Genomic DNA, 22,204 nt, shown 5'->3' with positions numbered 1-22,204 from the left:
GTCTTGATGTTTATTCAGCCAGAAAAGTCCAGAGGAGCGAAGGTTCCACGCCGCGTGGTTCCTGGCCTGGCGCTAACATTAGCCTGCAGCGCTAGCTCCACACCTGCCCCTTTCCCACCGATCAGAGCCTCACCTGCACAGCGTCAGGAAGTCCTACTTTTACCTGTAGTGCCAGAGAACAACCATGGCTAACTGCTAATGTTGCTAACGCTAAAAATACTGTAAACATAATTCATGTTCTCTGGCCAATGAAGAGGATTTGAACTACCTCCGATTCCCTTCTTCCTTAAACTGAATAGGCATGAATTTAAATAGAAGTTCTTCAGACTTGTTTCTTTCGTTAGCAGGTTTATAACTCCGCTAACGGGAGCTTAGAGCTTTAGCAGGAAATGCTTTGACCCTGGAAGACTAAACCACTGAGTAGATTTATTGCATTAATTACATAACGTTTGAAATTCAATCCAAGTTCACTAAAAACCAAATAAAAACACTTTGTTTTATAGAAACAATACTTTAATGTGCTACATCATGTAAATATATAAAAGTATCATCAAAATAGTCTCTCATGTATAAATTCAGAACATTTGATAACCAGTTTTTTAAAAAGTAAACTACAAACCAGTCTGTACAGAAGATAAAAAACAACTACGGATAAGAAAAGCACTTCCTGTCCTCCAGGTTCTGGTTCTGGAGGTTTTGACCAAAAGCTTGAAACAGTTTTTTTTTTTTTTTTTACTACCGGACATTAAAAAGCTGAAAGATTCCTGCTGAATGTGAGGTACGGCTGTCTGAAACGCTTACAGCCAAATAACAGCTTCACTCCCACTCCATCTGCTTTGGGAATCAGTGGGAATCAGTGGGAATCAGTAGGAATCAGTGGGAATTCAGTGGGAATCAGTGGGAATTCAGTGGGAATCAGTAGGAATCAGTGGGAATCAGTGGGAATTCAGTGGGAATCAGTGGGAATCAGTGGGAATTCAGTGGGAATCAGTAGGAATCAGTGGGAATCAGTGGTAATCAGTGGGAATCAGTAGGAATCAGTGGGAAATCAGTGGGAATCAGTGGGAATCAGTGGGAAATCAGTGGGAATCAGTGGGAATCAGTGGGAATTCAGTGGGAATCAGTGGGAATCAGTGGGAATTCAGTGGGAATCAGTAGGAATCAGTGGGAATCAGTGGTAATCAGTGGGAATCAGTAGGAATCAGTGGGAAATCAGTGGGAATCAGTGGGAATTCAGTGGGAATCAGTAGGAATCAGTGGGAATCAGTGGGAATTCAGTGGGAATCAGTGGGAATTCAGTGGGAATCAGTATGAATCAGTGGGAATCAGTGGGAATTCAGTGGGAATCAGTGGGAATTCAGTGGGAATCAGTGGGAATCAGTGGGAATCAGTGGGAATTCAGTAGGAATCAGTGGGAATCAGTAGGAATCCGTGGGAATCAGTGGGAATTCAGTGGGAATCAGTGGGAATCAGTGGGAATCAATTGGAATCAGTGGGAATCAATGGGAATCAGTGAGAATCAGTGGGAATCAGTGGAAATCAGTGGGAAGGTCAGTAATGCTTTGTCTGAATAATGAAAACACAAGTTGATATTTTGGCAAAGACGTTTCCACTTCAACGTTAAGAAATAAATAATGAACCCGTTGTGGCTTAAATGCTGAGTCAGCTTTTAAAGTTAACAAATCTCTCAACAAGCGGAAGGAATAAACTAACTAAAAAACAAAGTGTCATCTAAATAAATATGAAGAAATGAAATAAGTTAAAGCACAGAAAGCAAACATGTTCTACCTGAGTGAAAGTTTGTAAATACTTCACAGTTTAACGTCGGCTCTGGGACGAGGATCAATCTCTTTGGGATGCTCTGGTTTTGGTGCTTCGCTCATTGGATCACAACGTTCCCACAATCAGGAACTACATTTGGCTAAACCCTTTTTTTTTGGTGATAATTAACGTCTCTCCGCCTGGAGCTGGTCCTCACTGTCCCTCCGTTTTCACAGTGGGTCGCTGGTGGAGGTGGACCACCGTGGCCCGCTCCTGGAAGCCCAGCGGGGGGCTGTGATGGGACGCAGGTACAGCAGATGGAACCATAGGTGCATTGATGGCGGCGGTCAGGGCTTTCAGTAGCGCTGTAGCCTCTCTCTGGTCCTCCTTCTCCTCTCCTTCCAGCGTACGGGTCAGCCAACGCTCCACAGCCTCCCTCACCTGAGCGGCGGCGGCTGTTTCCATCAGCGCGTCCACCTCCTGGCTGGCATCGAAGCGCTCCACCATTTCCTTCATGTGCATGTTGACGGGAGCTGCGGCGGTGGCCGGGCAGCAGCTGCGCTGGTGGAGGAAGAGGCTGAAGCGGTGGAAGAAGGTGTGTGAGCAGAGCGTGCAGCGGTACGGCCGCTCGCGGCTGCTGTGGAGGCGGCGGTGCAGCTTCAGGTGGATGTACTGGGTGAACTTCATGTGGCACAGTTTGCACTGGTACGGTTTTTCTCCTGAGTGAAGGCGCAGATGCGTCTTCAGGTTGCTGGTGCTGCTGAAGCGTTTGTGACACACCTGGAAAACATGGAAGAGGTCAGAGGTCAGGCTCCACCTGTTCAGGACATTATTGGCCTTTTGATGTTTCTACAACGATCAGAAACTATTCCAGGTTTATTCCAACTACTATCACCTTTACCTGACATTCATGCGGTTTCTCTCCAGTGTGGACCAGGTGATGTTTCTGAAGGTGAGCCAGCTGAGTGAAGCTCTTCTTACATAAGTGACACTGGAATGGCCTCTCGCCGCTGTGCACCCGCAGATGGACCTACGGTGGTAGTAATACAGCCATGAGTTCAAGCGTTCGTAAGCAGGAGGTAAAATGGAGGAAGGAGTGTCACCTTGAGGTTGGAGAGCTGTCCGAAGGTTTTGGAGCAGATGTTGCATTCATACTTGATCTTTCCGTTCTGCTTCTTCAGCGGGTACGGCAGTGATTTGTGTCCAGGTCCGTTCCGAGGAGAGGAGCTGCTCTTCCCAACAGCCAGGCTAAGGTTCATGGCCTCCTCGCAGGTAGAGGGAGGCTGCTCAGGGGTGGGGGGGTGGCTGTCAAGCTTGGCAGGGGGAGACATCTCCGGGGTGGCAGGAGCACCTCTTGGTGGGGAAATATTTGGGGTTAATTCTTTGAGGCCCCCCTGGGAGGGCGGGGCGTAGGGGAGGGACACAGGGAGCAGGTTTGGAGGAGCAAAGGGAGGGTATGGGACTCCGTCTGACCCCAGGTAGCTGCTGTACCGGAGGGATCCTCGTGAAGGGAGGACGCTGGGGAAGGGGGGGGAGTAAGGAGGGAGGATGATCCGAGGATAGTGGGGGCCGTAGGGAGGAAGGAACTGGTAGGGCGGCTGAAGCTGTCTGGGGTTTGAATAAATGGGGTAAGAGGAGACCAGGCCCTCCCTATGGCTATAGAGACCATGGAGGTGCAGGGGGAGGCCTTTGTGCGGGGGAGCCGGGGGGGAGGGGTGATGGTCTGTGAGGTACGGGTGGTTGAAGCATAGGGGGGCCTCCCTGTGCTCAGGCTGAGGGGAGGGGATGAGGCCTTCTGGATCTTCACTCTTCTCCATCTTTCTGCTGAAGTCCACGATCTGCTCGTCAGGCGTATCAGGAGGCGTGTCTCTCTCCAACATCTCCACGTCAATCTTCTCCTCATCCTCCTCTTCAAGCTGCTCCTTCACCTCCTCTTTGGTCCGGTCCTGGAGAAACGTCTGCTGAGGTAGAGGATGCCTGCTCTGCTCTTCATCACCATGTTCTGTAACAACAAGCGCACCTGTTGAGTTTAAAGAGGAAGACCAGTCATCCCTGAGTGTTTGCAGATACAGTAAGGCTGAGTCGCCCACACAGGAACGCCCTCTTATGGTAAATGATAGTAGTTTCAGTTTTGACTTGATGAAGCCATCATGAGTTTCTGTTGTTGGAGTGATTTTGTGAGGGAGGGGGTGTAGGAGTCATGTCATCTATGAGCTGCAGCGCAGAAACACTCAGAATTTCGTTTATGAAACGTTTTCTGGGTATGGCGTGTTACGATACTGACCACAAGAGAAAAAAACACATCTCCTTTCCTCTTCTCATCTTTAGTTTAAATAAAAAATAAAAAGGGATTGATTTGGTTCTGAGAGCCAGAGGTCAGTGATCCTTAAAGGAGCAGAACATTGCTGCAGAGACTGGAAGCCATGATTTCCTCCTTAAACACGACCAACCGGATTCATTGTGTTAAAAAGCAGACGACCAAAACAAAGCAGGAACTGTTGACCTAAGATTGGAAGACTATCAGCATAGATCCACCTGCTGATACGGAGAAGCAGTTTGAATGGATGGACACAGGTTTCCTCCATCCGGAGCGCGAATTCACCTGGATACCTTCACCTGGATACCTTCACCTGGATACCTTCACCTGGATAACTTCACCTGGATAACTTCACCTGGATACCTCCACCTGGATAACTTCACCTGGATAACTTCACCTGGATACCTCCACCTGGATACCTACACCTGAATACCTCCACCTGGATACCTACACCTGAATACCTCCACCTGGATACCTACACCTGAATACCTCCACCTGGATACCTACACCTGGATACCTACACCTGGATACCTACACCTGAATACCTCCACCTGGATACCTTCACCTGGATACCTTCACCTGGATAACTTCACCTGAATACCTTCACCTGGATACCTACACCTGGATACCTCCACCTGGATACCTACACCTGGATACCTCCACCTGGATACCTTCACCTGAATACCTTCACCTGGATACCTTCACCTGGATACCTTCACCTGGATACCTCCACCTGGATACCTTCACCTGAATACCTTCACCTGGATACCTTCACCTGAATACCTTCACCTGGATACCTTCACCTGGATACCTACACCTGAATACCTTCACCTGGATACCTTCACCTGGATACCTTCACCTGGATACCTTCACCTGAATACCTTCACCTGGATACCTTCACCTGGATAACTTCACCTGGATAACTTCACGTGGATACCTACACCTGGATACCTCCACCTGGATACCTTCACCTGGATACCTTCACCTGGATACCTCCACCTGGATAACTTCACCTGGATACCTACACTTGGATACCTCCACCTGGATAACTTCACCTGGATACCTTCACCTGGATACCTCCACCTGGATAACTTCACCTGGATACCTACACCTGGATACCTCCACCTGGATACCTTCACCTGAATACCTTCACCTGGATACCTTCACCTGGATACCTTCACCTGGATACCTTCACCTGGATAACTTCACCTGGATAACTTCACGTGGATACCTACACCTGGATACCTACACCTGGATACCTACACCTGAATACCTACACCTGGATACCTCCACCTGGATACCTACACCTGAATACCTACACCTGGATACCTACACTTGGATACCTACACCTGAATACCTACACCTGAATACCTACACCTGGATACCTACACTTGGATACCTTCACCTGGATACCTCTACCTGGATACCTCCATCTGGATACCTTCACCTGGATACGTCCACCTGGATAACTTCACCTGGATACCTTTACCTGGATAACTTCACCTGGATACCTTCACCTGGATACCTTCACCTGGATACCTTCACCTGAATACCTCCACCTGGATACCTCAACCTGGATAACTTCACCTGGATACCTTCACCTGGATACCTCCACCTGGATAACTTCACCTGGATACCTTCACCTGGATACCTCCACCTGGATAACTTCACCTGGATAACTTCACCTGGATAACTTTACCTGGATAACTTCACCTGGATACCTTCACCTGGATACCTTCACCTGGATAACTTCACCTGGATAACTTCACCTGGATAACTTCACCTGGATACCTTTACCTGGATAACTTCACCTGGATACCTTCACCTGGATACCTTCACCTGGATAACTTCACCTGAATACCTCCACCTGGATACCTCAACCTGGATAACTTCACCTGGATACCTTCACCTGGATACCTCCACCTGGATAACTTCACCTGGATACCTTCACCTGGATACCTCCACATGGATAACTTCACCTGGATACCTTCACCTGGATACCTCCACCTGGATACCTACACCTGGATACCTTCACCTGGATACCTCCACCTGGATAACTTCACCTGGATACCTCCACCTGGATACTTTCACCTGGATAACTTCACCTGGATACCTTCACCTGGATAACTTCACCTGGATAACTTCACCTGGATACCTTCACCTGGGTAACTTCACCTGGGTAACTTCACCTGGATAACTTCACCTGGATACCTACACCTGGATACCTTCACCTGCATACCTTCACCTGGATACCTTCACCTGGATACCTTCACCTGGATACCTTCACCTGGATACCTTCACCTGGATACCTCCACCTGGATACCTTCACCTGGATACCTTCACCTGGGTAACTTCACCTGGATACCTTCACCTGGATACCTCCACCTGGATACCTTCACCTGGATAACTTCACCTGGATACCTTCACCTGGATACCTTCACCTGGATACCTCCACCTGGATACCTTCACCTGGATAACTTCACCTGGGTAACTTCACCTGGATACCTTCACCTGAATACCTCCACCTGGATACCTACACCTGGATACCTACACCTGGATACCTACACCTGAATACCTCCACCTGGATACCTTCACCTGGATACCTTCACCTGGATAACTTCACCTGAATACCTTCACCTGGATACCTACACCTGGATACCTCCACCTGGATACCTACACCTGGATACCTCCACCTGGATACCTTCACCAGAATACCTTCACCTGGATACCTTCACCTGGATACCTTCACCTGGATACCTCCACCTGGATACCTTCACCTGAATACCTTCACCTGGATACCTTCACCTGAATACCTTCACCTGGATACCTTCACCTGGATACCTACACCTGAATACCTTCACCTGGATACCTTCACCTGGATACCTTCACCTGGATACCTTCACCTGAATACCTTCACCTGGATACCTTCACCTGGATAACTTCACCTGGATAACTTCACGTGGATACCTACACCTGGATACCTCCACCTGGATACCTTCACCTGGATACCTTCACCTGGATACCTCCACCTGGATAACTTCACCTGGATACCTACACTTGGATACCTCCACCTGGATAACTTCACCTGGATACCTTCACCTGGATACCTCCACCTGGATAACTTCACCTGGATACCTACACCTGGATACCTCCACCTGGATACCTTCACCTGAATACCTTCACCTGGATACCTTCACCTGGATACCTTCACCTGGATACCTTCACCTGGATAACTTCACCTGGATAACTTCACGTGGATACCTACACCTGGATACCTACACCTGGATACCTACACCTGAATACCTACACCTGGATACCTCCACCTGGATACCTACACCTGAATACCTACACCTGGATACCTACACTTGGATACCTACACCTGAATACCTACACCTGAATACCTACACCTGGATACCTACACTTGGATACCTTCACCTGGATACCTCTACCTGGATACCTCCATCTGGATACCTTCACCTGGATACGTCCACCTGGATAACTTCACCTGGATACCTTTACCTGGATAACTTCACCTGGATACCTTCACCTGGATACCTTCACCTGGATACCTTCACCTGAATACCTCCACCTGGATACCTCAACCTGGATAACTTCACCTGGATACCTTCACCTGGATACCTCCACCTGGATAACTTCACCTGGATACCTTCACCTGGATACCTCCACCTGGATAACTTCACCTGGATAACTTCACCTGGATAACTTTACCTGGATAACTTCACCTGGATACCTTCACCTGGATACCTTCACCTGGATAACTTCACCTGGATAACTTCACCTGGATACCTTTACCTGGATAACTTCACCTGGATACCTTCACCTGGATACCTTCACCTGGATAACTTCACCTGAATACCTCCACCTGGATACCTCAACCTGGATAACTTCACCTGGATACCTTCACCTGGATACCTCCACCTGGATAACTTCACCTGGATACCTTCACCTGGATACCTCCACATGGATAACTTCACCTGGATACCTTCACCTGGATACCTCCACCTGGATACCTACACCTGGATACCTTCACCTGGATACCTCCACCTGGATAACTTCACCTGGATACCTCCACCTGGATACTTTCACCTGGATAACTTCACCTGGATACCTTCACCTGGATAACTTCACCTGGATAACTTCACCTGGATACCTTCACCTGGGTAACTTCACCTGGGTAACTTCACCTGGATAACTTCACCTGGATACCTACACCTGGATACCTTCACCTGCATACCTTCACCTGGATACCTTCACCTGGATACCTTCACCTGGATACCTTCACCTGGATACCTTCACCTGGATACCTCCACCTGGATACCTTCACCTGGATACCTTCACCTGGGTAACTTCACCTGGATACCTTCACCTGGATACCTCCACCTGGATACCTTCACCTGGATAACTTCACCTGGATACCTTCACCTGGATACCTTCACCTGGATACCTCCACCTGGATACCTTCACCTGGATAACTTCACCTGGGTAACTTCACCTGGATACCTTCACCTGGATACCTCCACCTGGATACCTTCACCTGGATACCTTCACCTGGATACCTTCACCTGGATACCTCCACCTGGATACCTTCACCTGGATACCTCCACCTGGATACCTTCACCTGGATACCTTCACCTGGGTAACTTCACCTGGATACCTTCACCTGGATACCTCCACCTGGATACCTTCACCTGGATACCTTCACCTGGATACCTTCACCTGGATACCTCCACCTGGATACCTTCACCTGGATACCTTCACCTGGATACCTTCACCTGGGTAACTTTACCTGGATACCTTCACCTGCATACCTTCACCTGGATACCTTCACCTGGATACCTCCACCTGGATACCTTCACCTGGATACCTTCACCTGGATACCTTCACCTGGGTAACTTCACCTGGATACCTTGTGATTCATCCCCGCTAACTGAACGCTTCCCGTTCTCTGTAGACTGGAGCTACGTGTTGGTCTTCAGACTCACTGTGTGGGAGGTGGTGATCCTGCGGGCTGCAGAGCCTCTGAGCGAACTCCTGACTGTACCACACCAGCAGCTCCTGCTTGGGCTCCACCGGCCGGATGGTGTAGAAGTAGACGTCCCGTCCGTTCTGGCAGGCCACCAGGTTCTGCTCGGCCAGGCACCGCGCCGGGTTCACGTAACGCATCCAGTTGCTCTTGTGGACATCGTACCCATCGATGAAGTGCTGAAGTTGTCCACCGCTGTAAATCTGCAGAGGAAAGAGAGAGAGAGGCTGAGAACAGGATGGAAACGATGGACCTGCTCTTCACCACAGACACATTCATCATTCTCTGAATATGATTCTATGGTAGATGCAGACTGGTGAACAGCTGCAACACAGAGAACAATCACCTGGGCCATGTACGGTGAATATCCTGCTCCGCTGTCAGTCTGCTGTGAGCGCTGCTGCCTTGTCTGACTGTTTTCTCGCAGCATTTCTGTTTTGTTGAGCCGTAAAAATTCTGGGTGTGGCTAAATCAATCATTACGCAAAAGTGACTGCCTCTTTTGATTCCTTTTTCGCTTGTGTTTCTCTCTGATTCATGGACGGCACGCCAGCCGTCAGTAATGGTTAAAGTGAAACCCTTGGAGATGGATGTGTTGATTGTGAAACACAAAGCAGATGAAAGTGAAATGTCAGAGAAGCTGGCGGGGAGCCAGAGTGCTGCGGGGGGGGGGGGGCCTGTGGCAGCACGTCTACCTGTGACAAAGCCCTGATAACAGCCTCGGTCCTGCAGGCAGGCAGAAAGACCCCGGACAGCTTTACAGGAAGGAAAACACTCACTGAGCTGTCAGAGCAGAAAAATGCCCAATGATTCCGGCACAATAGGTGACAGAGAGAATATTCAGGGACGGAAGGGAAGACAATCAGTCAGGCTAGTGCCGGTAAGGCTTTGATGACTCTTCAACACAATCCAGGGTTACGTGCTGCCTGCCTTCACAACTTCCTCTAAAATCTACAGCAAAAAGCCCTGAACGCCACGGCCATGTGTCCTCGCTGACGCAGACAAGCAGACGTGATGCGAACCAGAGAGGAAGAAGGAAACCTGCGGCTTCTTAACTTTTCCCAGGTCCTTCTTCCTCAGAGGCTTTCCCTGATTGGCTGGTTTTCCTGAGGGGTTTACCGCTACCTGACATCCTGCTGCTCTTACCCTCCAGAAGTACTTCCTGTTGGCCTCTTTGGGGACGCTGTCTTTAGTGTAGATGTCTCCTCGCAGGGGACCGAAGCGGGTTCCCTGAGGAATGTACTCCTTGCTGAACACACCGGTCACCTGGGAAAAAACCAACAGAAATCATCATCATCATGGCGCGTGTTAATGTTTATTGACCACTGATGTTTATGTCACTGAGGCCGGCGGCCGGCGCCGTCAGCTCAGACAGCGCCGCTATAAGACTCCAACTGACCCACTTTCCCCACTGACGACTTAAACCAATGAAGAGACTTATACTTTCTCTGACCTACTCCACTGATCTCTGACCTGCTGCAGAGTCACCGACTCCTTAAGGAAACAACATTTCCAGAGAATTTGCTGACAGGTTGCTTCAGACACGGACTCTCTGCTGAGGGGAGGAGTCACAGTCCTCGGTTTCTGTTCAGCACGAGCCGCAGGAAGAACCGACTTCTCCGGAACAGACAGGAAACCTGTCCTGAGATGTCAGCGGACATCAGGAGACATTCCTGAAAGCCTGTCTGTCATTAACCTGGTGGGTTTTTTAGGAGAGGAAGTGGGGAGGCGGGGTCTGAGACGCCGCCGGCGCTCAGCACCTTCACCCTCATTGGTCACCTGAGAATTAAACCCGGCTTAGTTTTTCAAGGAAGCAGACCAGGAACTTCAGAAGTGAAGTATTTCTGGGCAGTTGGATGCCGGCTTGTGTGTGTGTGTGCGTATGGGGGGGGGGGTGAGTGTGTGTGTATGGGTGTGTGTGCGCGTGGGGGGGGTGAGTGTGTGTGTATGGGTGTGTGTGTGGGTGGGGGGGGGTGAGTGTGTGTGTATGGGTGTGTGTGTGGGTGGGGGGGGGTGAGTGTGTGTGTATGGGTGTGTGTGTGGGTGGGGGGGGGTGAGTGTGTGTGTATGGGTGTGTGTGTGGGTGGGGGGGGGTGAGTGTGTGTGTATGGGTGTGTGTGTGGGTGGGGGGGGGGTGAGTGTGTGTGTATGGGTGTGTGTGCGCGTGGGGGGGGTGAGTGTGTGTGTATGGGTGTGTGTGTGGGTGGGGGGGGGTGAGTGTGTGTCATCGTAAGGTGAGCTCGCTGTATGATGAACCAGTTTGACAGGGACATTGTAATTCGCCGCTGTTGTGTGACTAATGAGTTGTAGCGGCTGCTGAACTGTCGCTTCAGCTCAACCGCTTGTTCCACCAAGATGGCTCCACCAGGATGGGGGTGGGGGGGTGGGGGTAAAGGAAGACGGGGCTGGTGGGGGTGTCCTGCATGGAGCCACGCTCCCAGCCTCCTGAGGGCCTCCGTTTCCTCTCCAGCAGGTTGAAGCCTGCTGCATGGCCTCCTCACCCCTCCTCACCCCAACGAAAGTTAATCTTCTGGTTTTAAACCCAGTCCCCCCCCCTGCCCCCAACCCCACAGCCCCCCTTTGCCCAGATCCCCCCCGGCCCCTCATGGTACAGCCACCCGTTGCTGAAACCCCATCTGCCACGTGCCTGTGACTGATTTCCTGGTGCAAACAGCTTCCACTCTGAGCGCAGCTTTCCTGCTGATCCTCCTAATAACCCAACACACCTTTCCAAAGTTCAGCGCCGCGTCCCGCTGGAAGGAGCGGCTGAATGCTCACCATCATCACAGCAACAGGTGCAAAAAAGACCCCAGGGCTAGTTACTGATTCTCTAGTTGGGGTGATAAAGTTCCTGCACTAAACGTGAACGTTAAACATTATCGATTGCACATCAGCAAAGAGCCCAACAAGGAGATGGACCTTCCATGACTTCACAGTTTGATTTTATCTGCAGCAGCAGCGGCGGCGGCTGCAGGCAGAGGAGGAACAGATGAGAGTCTGAGAACTGCAGAAGAGGAACAGGAGCAGAAAGTGACGCCTTGGTGAGGACAAAAAAGGAAGGGGGCATTAACCACAGACTGAGTGTTGATACAGAACAAGTGAGTGTGACTCTCTGCTCCCTCTTCCTTTAAAGATAATGAATCTGTCCTCAGACACACTATAACAGCACAGCCCCGGTGCACCATGGGAGGCCTGAAACTGACCCAGGCCTGCTGGAGACACTCTGCTCTCCTCAGCTGCTGCGTGAGAGACGCTGCTGGTTCTGATGGTTCAATTCTATTCAGTTTATTTCTATAGCTCCAATTCACATCATGTCATCTCAGGTCACTTTCCAGTTCACCAGATCATCCAGTCAGATTGATTCAAAGTTTTCTATCTAAGGAAAACCAGCTGATTGCATCGACTCATTGACTCTTCAGCAATCCCTCACACTAAGCATGGTGTGTTTTGGTCCACAGCGGATGGCTGAATGAGATCATGTGAACCCAGAGCTGAAGCTGAAGCTGCCTTCATCTACAGCCACAGAGCTGAAGCTGAGCGCTGCTCTAAAACCTGCTGTAGCATGAAGCTGCTCAGCTCACAGCAGCTGACCTTACCTCGTTGTCCTCCCCGTAGTGGAAGGTGAGGTTTCTTGGTATGGAGGTCATTGCTTTGGGCAGACTGAAGCTTGGGTCCGACACCTGGTCCGGGACGATGTAGGTGCAGTTGAGGGCAAAGTCTGCATCCCTCCAGGAACTCACGTCTGACGGTGTGCTCTCCAGCTTCATGTTCCACAGGACTGTTGGACTTTGGATGATAGATTCAGACTTTGGTCTTTAGGTTTAGGTCTCGCCACTTTGGTGTGAGATTACTTTGGTTCTGCTGGGGGGGGGGGGGGGGGGGGGGTCCCTTCTTCAGCTCTGATGGTTAAAGCTCAAGATCTAGACAGACAGAAACAGAAGGTAGAGATTGCTGAATAGATTAGAGAGAACATCCAGAGAAACCTTTGAGATTGTAGGAATATCTGCTGCTTCCATCCATCCAACGCTCTGCATCAATAAACACAATAAAGAAAAACATCTTCTGACTTACCGTCACTCATTGGTTCAGCTGCTGGACCTTCATGTCTTTGGCATCATCATCATCATCATCATCATCCCCTGCCTGCCCAACCTTTGCTCTGGTTCATCTGGTTTCCCTTCAGCCTGTTGTCACCGTTTCAGCCTGACCAGATTCTCCTGATCCAGGACAGCGGCAACAGTTTTAGCTCGGTGTGCCGTCCAATCAGCAGCCGCCGTGGTCACATGATGAGCCGTCTGACACGCCGCTGCTGCTTTGGACAACAACACAGGGTGACGTGGTGCGGCTGAGCAGCAAGTGGTTGTTGTGATGAGTGCTTCCACGTGTCCACGCACGCGCGCACACAAAGAAGACGTCTTAATGAATGAATAAAGGAGCAGCAGATGGCTGGACTGGTGCCACTGGAAAACACTCAGGGACTTTTGCTTGGTTTGGCACTTAATGAGCAATCTGCTGCATCGCCCTGACCTACATCCTGCTCGCACACACCGCTCTGCTGGGATTCAGTCTGGGCAGGATGTTGGAGCAGAATGGCCGGCTTCACCTGTGCAGGTACAGGTGTTGGCCCAGGTCAGACTCCCCCCCCCCCCGGCTGGGTGCTGGGCCGGCAGCAGGGAGCAAACAAAGCTTTCCTGGCCTGCTGGTTGCAGCAGAAGTGACTCGTTCCTTTATGAACGTCGCTCCTCTTTGGCCCAGTTTCACAGACGTTAAAGTTTAGAAGCAGTAATGTTATAAAAGGGAAGCTCTGTGCTGCGGCCGCCAGAGAGAAGCGGCGGTAAATGGAAGCCATCATGCTGAATAACCTCTGAACACGTCTAGATGTGTTTCAGAGGCTCACCCTCCATCCCTCCCTCCATAACTTGGCTGACGGTAAATTGGCTGCCATATGGTGCGGCTGCCTTTCCAACATGCAGCTTTAGTGAGCGGTGTGGCATGGGGGGTTAAACCTGGAGGTAGGGCGGGGGGACAGGAGGATTTGGGCTCTTTCACTGACCCGCGCCTGGCTGGGCTAATTTCTCTAATTTGCAGACAGTCTGGGCTCAGGCTCAGAGGCTAAAGAGCCGTCGCTCCGGCACAGCGGGTCAGCCCACTCATGGCGCTCCTTGACACGTCGGGGACAAGCAAGAGTTCAGACTGACTTTTTCCATGAAGGGAATCCTCGCTGCTGGCGGGCCATGATCCAAGTAGGCCCAGAGCACAGAGCCGATGGGAGGGAGGCAGATGAGCTCAGAGGATCAGAGAAGGAAGACCTGAGGTCAGCTGTCTGAGACCAAATGATGCCACCTGCGCACCTGGCTGTTTTGTAACAGTCTGCTCTAGATCAGCACCAGTTGAAATGGTGGTTTTGCTCAGATGTCCGTTACAGAGCAGAGAAAGCAGCCGGCTGCTCGCCAACATACCCGAGTCGTTCCAATCTTAGAGGCAGATGTTATTTGTTCCTTTGCTGCTCTGGTTTTTTATCTCAGAACTCAATCCACTCCTGTTTCTATGCGCCTTGTTCCCATTAAAACCAACAGACTGAACTGGCTGTGTGCAAACATGACAGTCAGCGTTTGGCTGCATATTTAATGCATTAACACATCAAACAATCTCACAACAAACCCTGCAACAGCTGCGCTTCTCAGCGGCGCACCTGGACACGAAAAAAACTAAACGCTGCCTGGTTCAGTCTGTCACAAACACCCAGTTTCTACCAGACCTAGAGATTCATCCAACAGAAGCTGTCCGACAGCACGGCTTAGGCTAAAGGAAGTCCCCGGCATGTGTCAGTCAGCAAAGGGTCGGTAAACGTTTGGACGTCCAGGAACCACAGAGAGAACCATCATTCACACATGAGGAAGACATGGAACAGCGGAGAACGTCCCACGACTGGGACATACGCCGAAACCAAGAGGTCAGCAGTGGGAGGTCAGAGAAGGAACCAGAAACACTCGTTAAGCCCTTGGTTCCCCGAGTTAAAGTCCTGGGTTTCAGACTCTGGCCTCCATCCAAGGCCAGAACCTCAGCTGAACGTCACACCTGCGGTTAAACATGGCGGTGATCTAATCTTCGCTGCTGCCATGAACGTCCTGAAGAAGCTGGATGTGACGAAACGTCCACAGCTGTTGATTGGTCGATGGAGGACCAAAGCTCACTGGGTCCACTAATAAAGGTGTCTGAATGGCCTAGTCAAAGTCCAGATCTATATCTGGTTTAGAGGCTGTAGCTGGAGCTGAAACAGCCTGTTCCAGATGGATGGATGACGGACGGACGGACAGATTCAATAACATCTAGGTGTATTTACGATATAAATCGATATAAAACGTGTCCTTTATCAGGGCCTGATCGGTTTGGCCCTCAGCTCGCAGCTTTGTCCCGTTCTCTGATGCAATCTTTGATAACTTGGGATTTTTCCTGAGACTGAGTTTAACCTTGTTCCTTTCCCTGACTGGAGCATCCATGGATCAGACTTTGTTTTGCTGTTTCAGGGAAACCCAGAAACCTCCATGAAATCATCCTGGAGCTCCGCTTCCTTAGAACTGCTGTTTTTATAGCTGCTCACCAGCATCGTATGTTCAGCAGAAACTGAAGGCATGCTGCACATGTGATGCACCTGCTGAGGAGTCACCCGTGCAAGCACTTCCTGTTAGCAGGAGAGAGCATCACTCAGCTGGAAGCAACATGTTCAGGTTTGATGTGCAGCTCGAGGCCACAGGCTGATAGTTTGGATTATCAATCTGTGCTGCAGTAATCTGTCATCTCAGCTTTCTACAGACGGAAGATGTTGCATTTAGCGGCCATGATTGAGCTCAAACTTTGGACAGTAGACCTGCAATAATCCACTTTATCCCAGATTGATAAAGCTAGCTGCGCTGCAGCGCCTACATCAGCACCCATCAGCACTGGTCCAGGTTCCACAGCCAGGATGAAGGCCATGTTCTCCCTTCTAAGAGAGAGTTGGACTAATTTAAACATTTGGATTCTTCTTTAATCAGTTTTAGGATTATTATAATCTCTAATTTCACCTCAAATCTTTCCTAAGCAGCATCAAAGCCCAGCTGAGCTCCTTTCATCCTGAGTTTAACTACAAATGTTCGTTTATGGCCTCCAAGGTTCTGTGGGGAACATAAGAGAACAATCATCATCATCATTGCCACTGCCACTCTGGGTCCCTGAGCCAGACCCTTAACCCCACACTGCTCCCCAGGCGCCGCAGAATGGCAGCCCGCTGCTCCCTGAGGGGAGGGGGTTAGATGCAGAGAGGGGAGTTTGTTGCTCTGTACTGCTGACGGTGGGATGAGAATAAAACGCTGGAAAAGTCATGAAGACCAAAGAACCCAGCAGACGTTCCTGTTAAAGCAGGATTAGGTTCTATAGATTAGATTATAGATTAGATTATAGATTAGATTAGGTTCTGATGGACATGGAGAGGATTCTGCGGGACAGGAATCCAGGTCAGAGTAGATGGAGGATGGATGGAGCTGAATCCAGAACCATCCTTCCTGCAGAAGACCTGAGACTGATGGAGGTTCAGCAGGAAGAACCGGTCAGAGAGCAGATTACAGCAGGTCTACCGGTTAGAACGGCCTAGTCAAAGTTCAGACAGAAATCCAATGAAAATCTTTGGCATTAGGAGCACAGAGAGGTTTGGTTTGGAGCAGAACATCCATAACTGAAGCAACATTTTACAATGTTGGAAAGAACCTCAGCAGAACCTGAGGGCATAAATTTCTCAACCAGCACAGAAAGTCCTGTTTGCTGCTGATCAAACAGCAGAAACGGTTCCAGTGAGAGCAGAAGGAGAATTAGTCACCATGCTGTTTTACACGCTGATCGGCCATAAACATGCGCTGACTTTTAGTCATGCTGTGGGACAGCAGACTGGGCCAGTCTGTCAACCTTTCAGCTCTCAAATGTAGATAAATGATGCAGCTTTGTGGAAATATGAAGCAGAGTTTCAGCTCAGCTTCATATTTCCACCTTTAGGGATTCGACCAGGCTGCTAAAATAAGGCTGAAACCCTTTGGTGTAGAACAGACCAATCAGAGCACAGGAGGCGGGACCATAATGCAACAGCTCTTCTCTTCGCTACAACAGTCCGAACTGCAGCTTCAACAGAGCAGAGTTTGAATCTACGCCCTTTATTATGTCGCATTTAGGAGCAGTTTATATCGTTAAACGGCTGGAAGAGCCTTCCTGGTTTCTATTTTATAAATCTTTGCCTTTCAGCCGTCAGTATCTAATTATTTCTAAACCAAATCTATCAGTCCTGAAAGCTTCCTTCCAGACTGCCTGACATGGAGTCAGTCAGACTGAACTGTCCAGCGTAGACCCCTCCCCCCTCCATAGACGGATGGAATAAGACTTAGATTTAGACAAACTTTATTTTCATTTTGCTTTTAGCGAATAATCATTTAAAGAGTAACTTTTAGCCACTAGGAGTTTGACCTCTGAGCTGTAGGTGCAGCGCCCCTGCAGGCCACTGGCAGCACTGCACTGTCTGTAAATGAACCAGTCTCCCTGGGTGTTCTGGTTCTGGTATCAGACCAGTTTGGACCATCAAACTTCCAGATCAACACGTGTTTCTGCTCCAAATGTTTACATTTGATCACTTTATAAAATGTTTTTTCTTTTGTTTTGCGGCACTAGAGGCTCGTTTTCCCACAGTAGGCTGACAGTGTTAGGATTCCAGTTTTTATGAGCGACATGCGGGAAAGGACCACAGGCCAGACTCGGACCCGGGTCGGTCGCGTCCAGGACTAAGGCCTCCATACATGTGCGGCTAACCGCTGCACCACCTGCTCACCGACTGTACAAACGTGATCTTATTCTGTAAAAACTCTGTGTACAAAATGACAATAAAAGTTGTCTAATCTTAAGTCACCAGACTTGAAGGCGGAGTTTCGTTCTTTCACTGGTTTCCGACGCTCCGATCACATGTGCCCCCCCCCCTGCAGCTAATTTCCCTGAGAACATCTGGAGGTGACCTCCTGCCATCCAGCTGCTGCAGTAAACAGTAAACAGCTTCAGGTCTTTGGCTGAAAACAGGATAATCTGCATCGTAAATCATCAGGATATCAGTCATCAATCGTGTTGTTTACCGAGTCTGACCAGATTAAGCTCCCAGCAGATCCTTTTAACCCAGATGATAATCTGCCCAGATTACAGAGCAGAAATATGGAAAAATCACCATTGATTAAATATTTGTTTTTTTTAAGAGCCACAATGTAAAACTCTTCATTCCTCTCAGACTGTCCCTCATTTCATCTCAGATTTCAGATACTTTGCTGGATTTTATTTGATAAAACAAACTAGTGCATCATTAAATTTAACATTAAGTTTTACTAAATGATTTAGCTTCAAAGCTGTAGGCCAGTTATGGAGCAGAACTATCACTGCAGAGCTCCCTGAATAGCATGGCGGTGGCAGCATCATGCTGTGGTGATGCCTTGGCAGTGATATCTGATGTTGTCCTTTCACCTGCAGGTTCTACAGAGTTCTGCCTGAATACAGATACAGGCCGCACTTTTCAGATGCTTTGTCACATGAGATCCACTCAGCTTCCCAAAGACAGGAAATGTCCGCCTGTCCGGGTGACTCGTGTCTGACGAGTCCCTAGAAGGAGACATTTTTCCATCTTCGCCTCCATTCTGGGCCTTCAAAGGAACAACAGCCGTGGGAGGTGAACTCCTCCTTCTGAACGCTCCTCACTCAGAGGAGGTGAAGACGACTTCAGTCGAGGAAAACAGTCCCGCCTCCATGTGTGGGAAATCTATAAATCAAACATAATCCACATTAGATTGGGAAAAAACAGGCGCTTAAGGTTAATCTCCATAAACACGTTGCTTTAAACACCCCCCCCCCAATAAACAGGTTTCCTGTAGCCAGAAGGAGGAGGAAGGAGCTCCCATCATGGCTCAGCTCCAAGCTGCTGGTTACTTCTGAGAAAGTTGTGGGTCTGAACCCTGAGAGGAGGTGAAGGCGTCTCTCCTCTCACCAGAGGAGCCATTATTAACAGCATTACATCATCCAGCGCCTCCTCCTCTCCTCCTTCTCTTTAAAGCTGCAGCTGATCCCAATCCTGCTCTTTTCAGAGTCAGGAAGCTTTGGGGGATTTTTCTGCACAGAAAGACATGAAATCTGCAGCAATGATTAAAGAATCTGCAGGTTGGTGTTTCTCTGCAGCCAGCGGCTCCCTGCACACCCGGCCTCTGGAGCGGATCTAGACAAGCGGCTCCCTGCACACCCGGCCTCTGGAGCGGATCTAGACAAGCGGCTCCCTGCACACCCGGCCTCTGGAGCGGATCTAGACAAGCGGCTCCCTGCACACCCGGCCTCTGGAGCGGATCTAGACAAGCGGCTCCCTGCACACCCGGCCTCTGGAGCGGATCTAGACAAGCGGCTCCCTGCACACCCGGCCTCTGGAGCGGATCTAGACAAGCGGCTCCCTGCACACCCGGCCTCTGGAGCGGATCTAGACAAGCGGCTCCCTGCACACCCGGCCTCTGGAGCGGATCTAGACAAGCGGCTCCCTGCACACCCGGCCTCTGGAGCGGATCTAGACAAGCGGCTCCCTGCACACCCGGCCTCTGGAGCGGATCTAGACAAGCGGCTCCCTGCACACCCGGCCTCTGGAGCAGATCTAGACAAGCTTCTCTGACCCCTGCCCTCCCTCTCAGTTTGCTGCACGCCTGCTTATCCTAACGAGGCTCTTGTGAAGTGAGAACTCACCAAATGCCACAAGCAGCAGAGCTGCAGCTCAGAGTTTCTCAGAGTCTGAGCGCCGCAGACCAAAATAACCCGTCATTTTCACACCTCCTCTGAGATGCATGCCATCACAGAAGAGGAAGGAAGGAGACGGACCGGCCTCAACAACAACATCCTCATCCTCATCATCATCATCATCATCATCATCATCTAAGCGCTCTAATGTCATCGACTTCTCTGAGAAGTTTCAGCCACCATGATTGGCCTCAGAGCGCCGTTCAATCAGAGGTCAAACAGCGTCTGTCATCCAACGTTCTTCTCTTCCTCTGAGGACATTTTCCTTTTCTGTCTGCTGTGAAATGTATCACCATTCTCACCATTCTCACCATTCTCACCATTCTCACCATTCTCACCATTCTCACCATCATCACCATCATCACCATTCTCACCATTCTCACCATTCTCACCATTCTCACCATCATCACCATCACCATTCTCACCATTCTCACCATTCTCACCATTCTCACCATTCTCACCATTCTCACCATCATCACCATCATCACCATTCTCACCATTCTCACCATTCTCACCATTCTCACCATTCTCACCATTCTCACCATCATCACCATCATCACCATTCTCACCATTCTCACCATTCTCACCATTCTCACCATTCTCACCATCATCACCATCATCACCATTCTCACCATCATCACCATCAGCAGCAGATCAGGCGAGGCTGAGATTCTCTCAGCTCAAACTTGTGAACGTTTCTGGTGCAGCAGAAGAAGAACGTGCTGCAGATTAACAGTCACATCACTTTGATTTCAGATTTATTCTGCTTGTTTTCACCATCAGGTGGAGATCACTGTGGAGAACCCAGTTAACCTGAAGGTTCTGATGGTTCTGATGGTTCTGATGGTACCAGAACCTAAACACAGGAAGCTCTCCGTGGGTTGGACTCATTCAGAGCTCAGAGCAGAGAAGCAGTCAGCAGGAGGAATTACATGATGCTGCAGCACAGAACCGCACAGGAGACATTCCACAGGACACCTTCCACAGGAGACCTTCCACAGGAGACCTTCAACAGGAGACCTTCCACAGGAGACCTTCCACAGGAGACATTCCACAGGACACCTTCCACAGGAGACCTTCCACAGGAGACCTTCCACAGGAGACGTTCAACAGGAGACCTTCCACAGGAGACCTTCCACAGGAGACCTTCCACAGGAGACCTTCCACAGGAGACCTTCCACAGGAGACGTTCAACAGGAGACCTTCCACAGGAGACCTTCCACAGGACACCTTCCACAGGAGACCTTCCACAGGAGACCTTCCACAGGAGACGTTCAACAGGAGACCTTCCACAGGAGACCTTCCACAGGAGACATTCCACAGGACACCTTCCACAGGAGACCTTCAACAGGAGACCTTCTACAGGACACCTTCCACAGGAGACCTTCAACAGGAGACCTTCAACAGGAGACCTTCTACAGGACACCTTCCACAGGAGACCTTCAACAGGAGACCTTCCACAGGAGACCTTCTACAGGACACCTTCCACAGGAGACCTTCCACAGGAGACCTTCTACAGGACACCTTCCACAGGAGACCTTCAACAGGAGACCTTCAACAGGAGACCTTCTACAGGACACCTTCCACAGGAGACCTTCAACAGGAGACCTTCCACAGGAGACCTTCAACAGGAGACCTTCCACAGGAGACCTTCCACAGGAGACCTTCTACAGGACACCTTCCACAGGAGACCTTCCACAGGACACCTTCCACAGGAGACCTTCCACAGGAGACCTTCCACAGGAGACCTTCCACAGGAGACCTTCTACAGGACACCTTCCACAGGAGACCTTCCACAGGAGACCTTCTACAGGACACCTTCCACAGGAGACCTTCCACAGGAGACCTTCCACAGGAGACCTTCTACAGGACACCTTCCACAGGAGACCTTCAACAGGAGACCTTCAACAGGAGACCTTCAACAGGAGACCTTCAACAGGAGACCTTCAACAGGAGACCTTCTACAGGACACCTTCCACAGGAGACCTTCAACAGGAGACCTTCCACATGAGACCTTCTACAGGACACCTTCCACAGGAGACCTTCAACAGGAGACCTTCAACAGGAGACCTTCTACAGGACACCTTCCACAGGAGACCTTCCACAGGAGACCTTCCACAGGAGACCTTCCACAGGAGACCTTCTACAGGACACCTTCCACAGGAGACCTTCAACGGGAGACCTTCCACAGGAGACCTTCTACAGGAGACCTTCCACAGGAGACCTTCTACAGGACACCTTCCACAGGAGACCTTCCACAGG

At 50.1% G+C, this 22,204-nt stretch overlaps 1 protein-coding gene across 1 annotated transcript; it reads right to left on the bottom strand.

Annotated features, from left to right (window-relative positions):
* Positions 1–1,483: 1,483 nt before the first annotated feature.
* On the bottom strand, positions 1,484–13,485 carry LOC119777174 (PR domain zinc finger protein 1-like). The gene is made up of 7 exons (XM_038275976.1): positions 13,193–13,485; positions 12,718–13,041; positions 10,268–10,387; positions 9,082–9,325; positions 2,865–3,763; positions 2,663–2,791; positions 1,484–2,541 (listed from the first exon to the last, which is right to left on the bottom strand). Exons 2-7 carry the CDS (start codon positions 12,886–12,888, stop codon positions 1,975–1,977), a joined length of 2,130 nt encoding a protein of 709 aa, XP_038131904.1. The 5' UTR covers positions 12,889–13,041; positions 13,193–13,485; the 3' UTR covers positions 1,484–1,974.
* Between the last annotated feature and the right edge of the window lie 8,719 nt (positions 13,486–22,204).

The sequence above is a fragment of the Cyprinodon tularosa genome, unplaced genomic scaffold (assembly GCF_016077235.1).
Source record: "Cyprinodon tularosa strain WSP-4 unplaced genomic scaffold, ASM1607723v1 ctg985, whole genome shotgun sequence".
In the NCBI taxonomy this organism is placed as follows: Eukaryota; Metazoa; Chordata; class Actinopteri; order Cyprinodontiformes; family Cyprinodontidae; genus Cyprinodon; species Cyprinodon tularosa.
This window is presented reverse-complemented; position numbering and strand designations above follow the sequence as displayed.

Coding starts and splice junctions, on each gene's coding strand:
- LOC119777174 (XM_038275976.1), bottom strand. CDS start 12,888: ATGAAGCTGGAGAGCACACCGTCAGACGTGAGTTCCTGGAGGGATGCA. Junction 9,326..10,267: donor ACAGGAAGTACTTCTGGAGG/GTAAGAGCAGCA, acceptor TTTCCTCTGCAG/ATTTACAGCGGTGGACAACT. Junction 2,542..2,662: donor AGAAACCGCATGAATGTCAG/GTAAAGGTGATA, acceptor CATGTTTTCCAG/GTGTGTCACAAACGCTTCAG.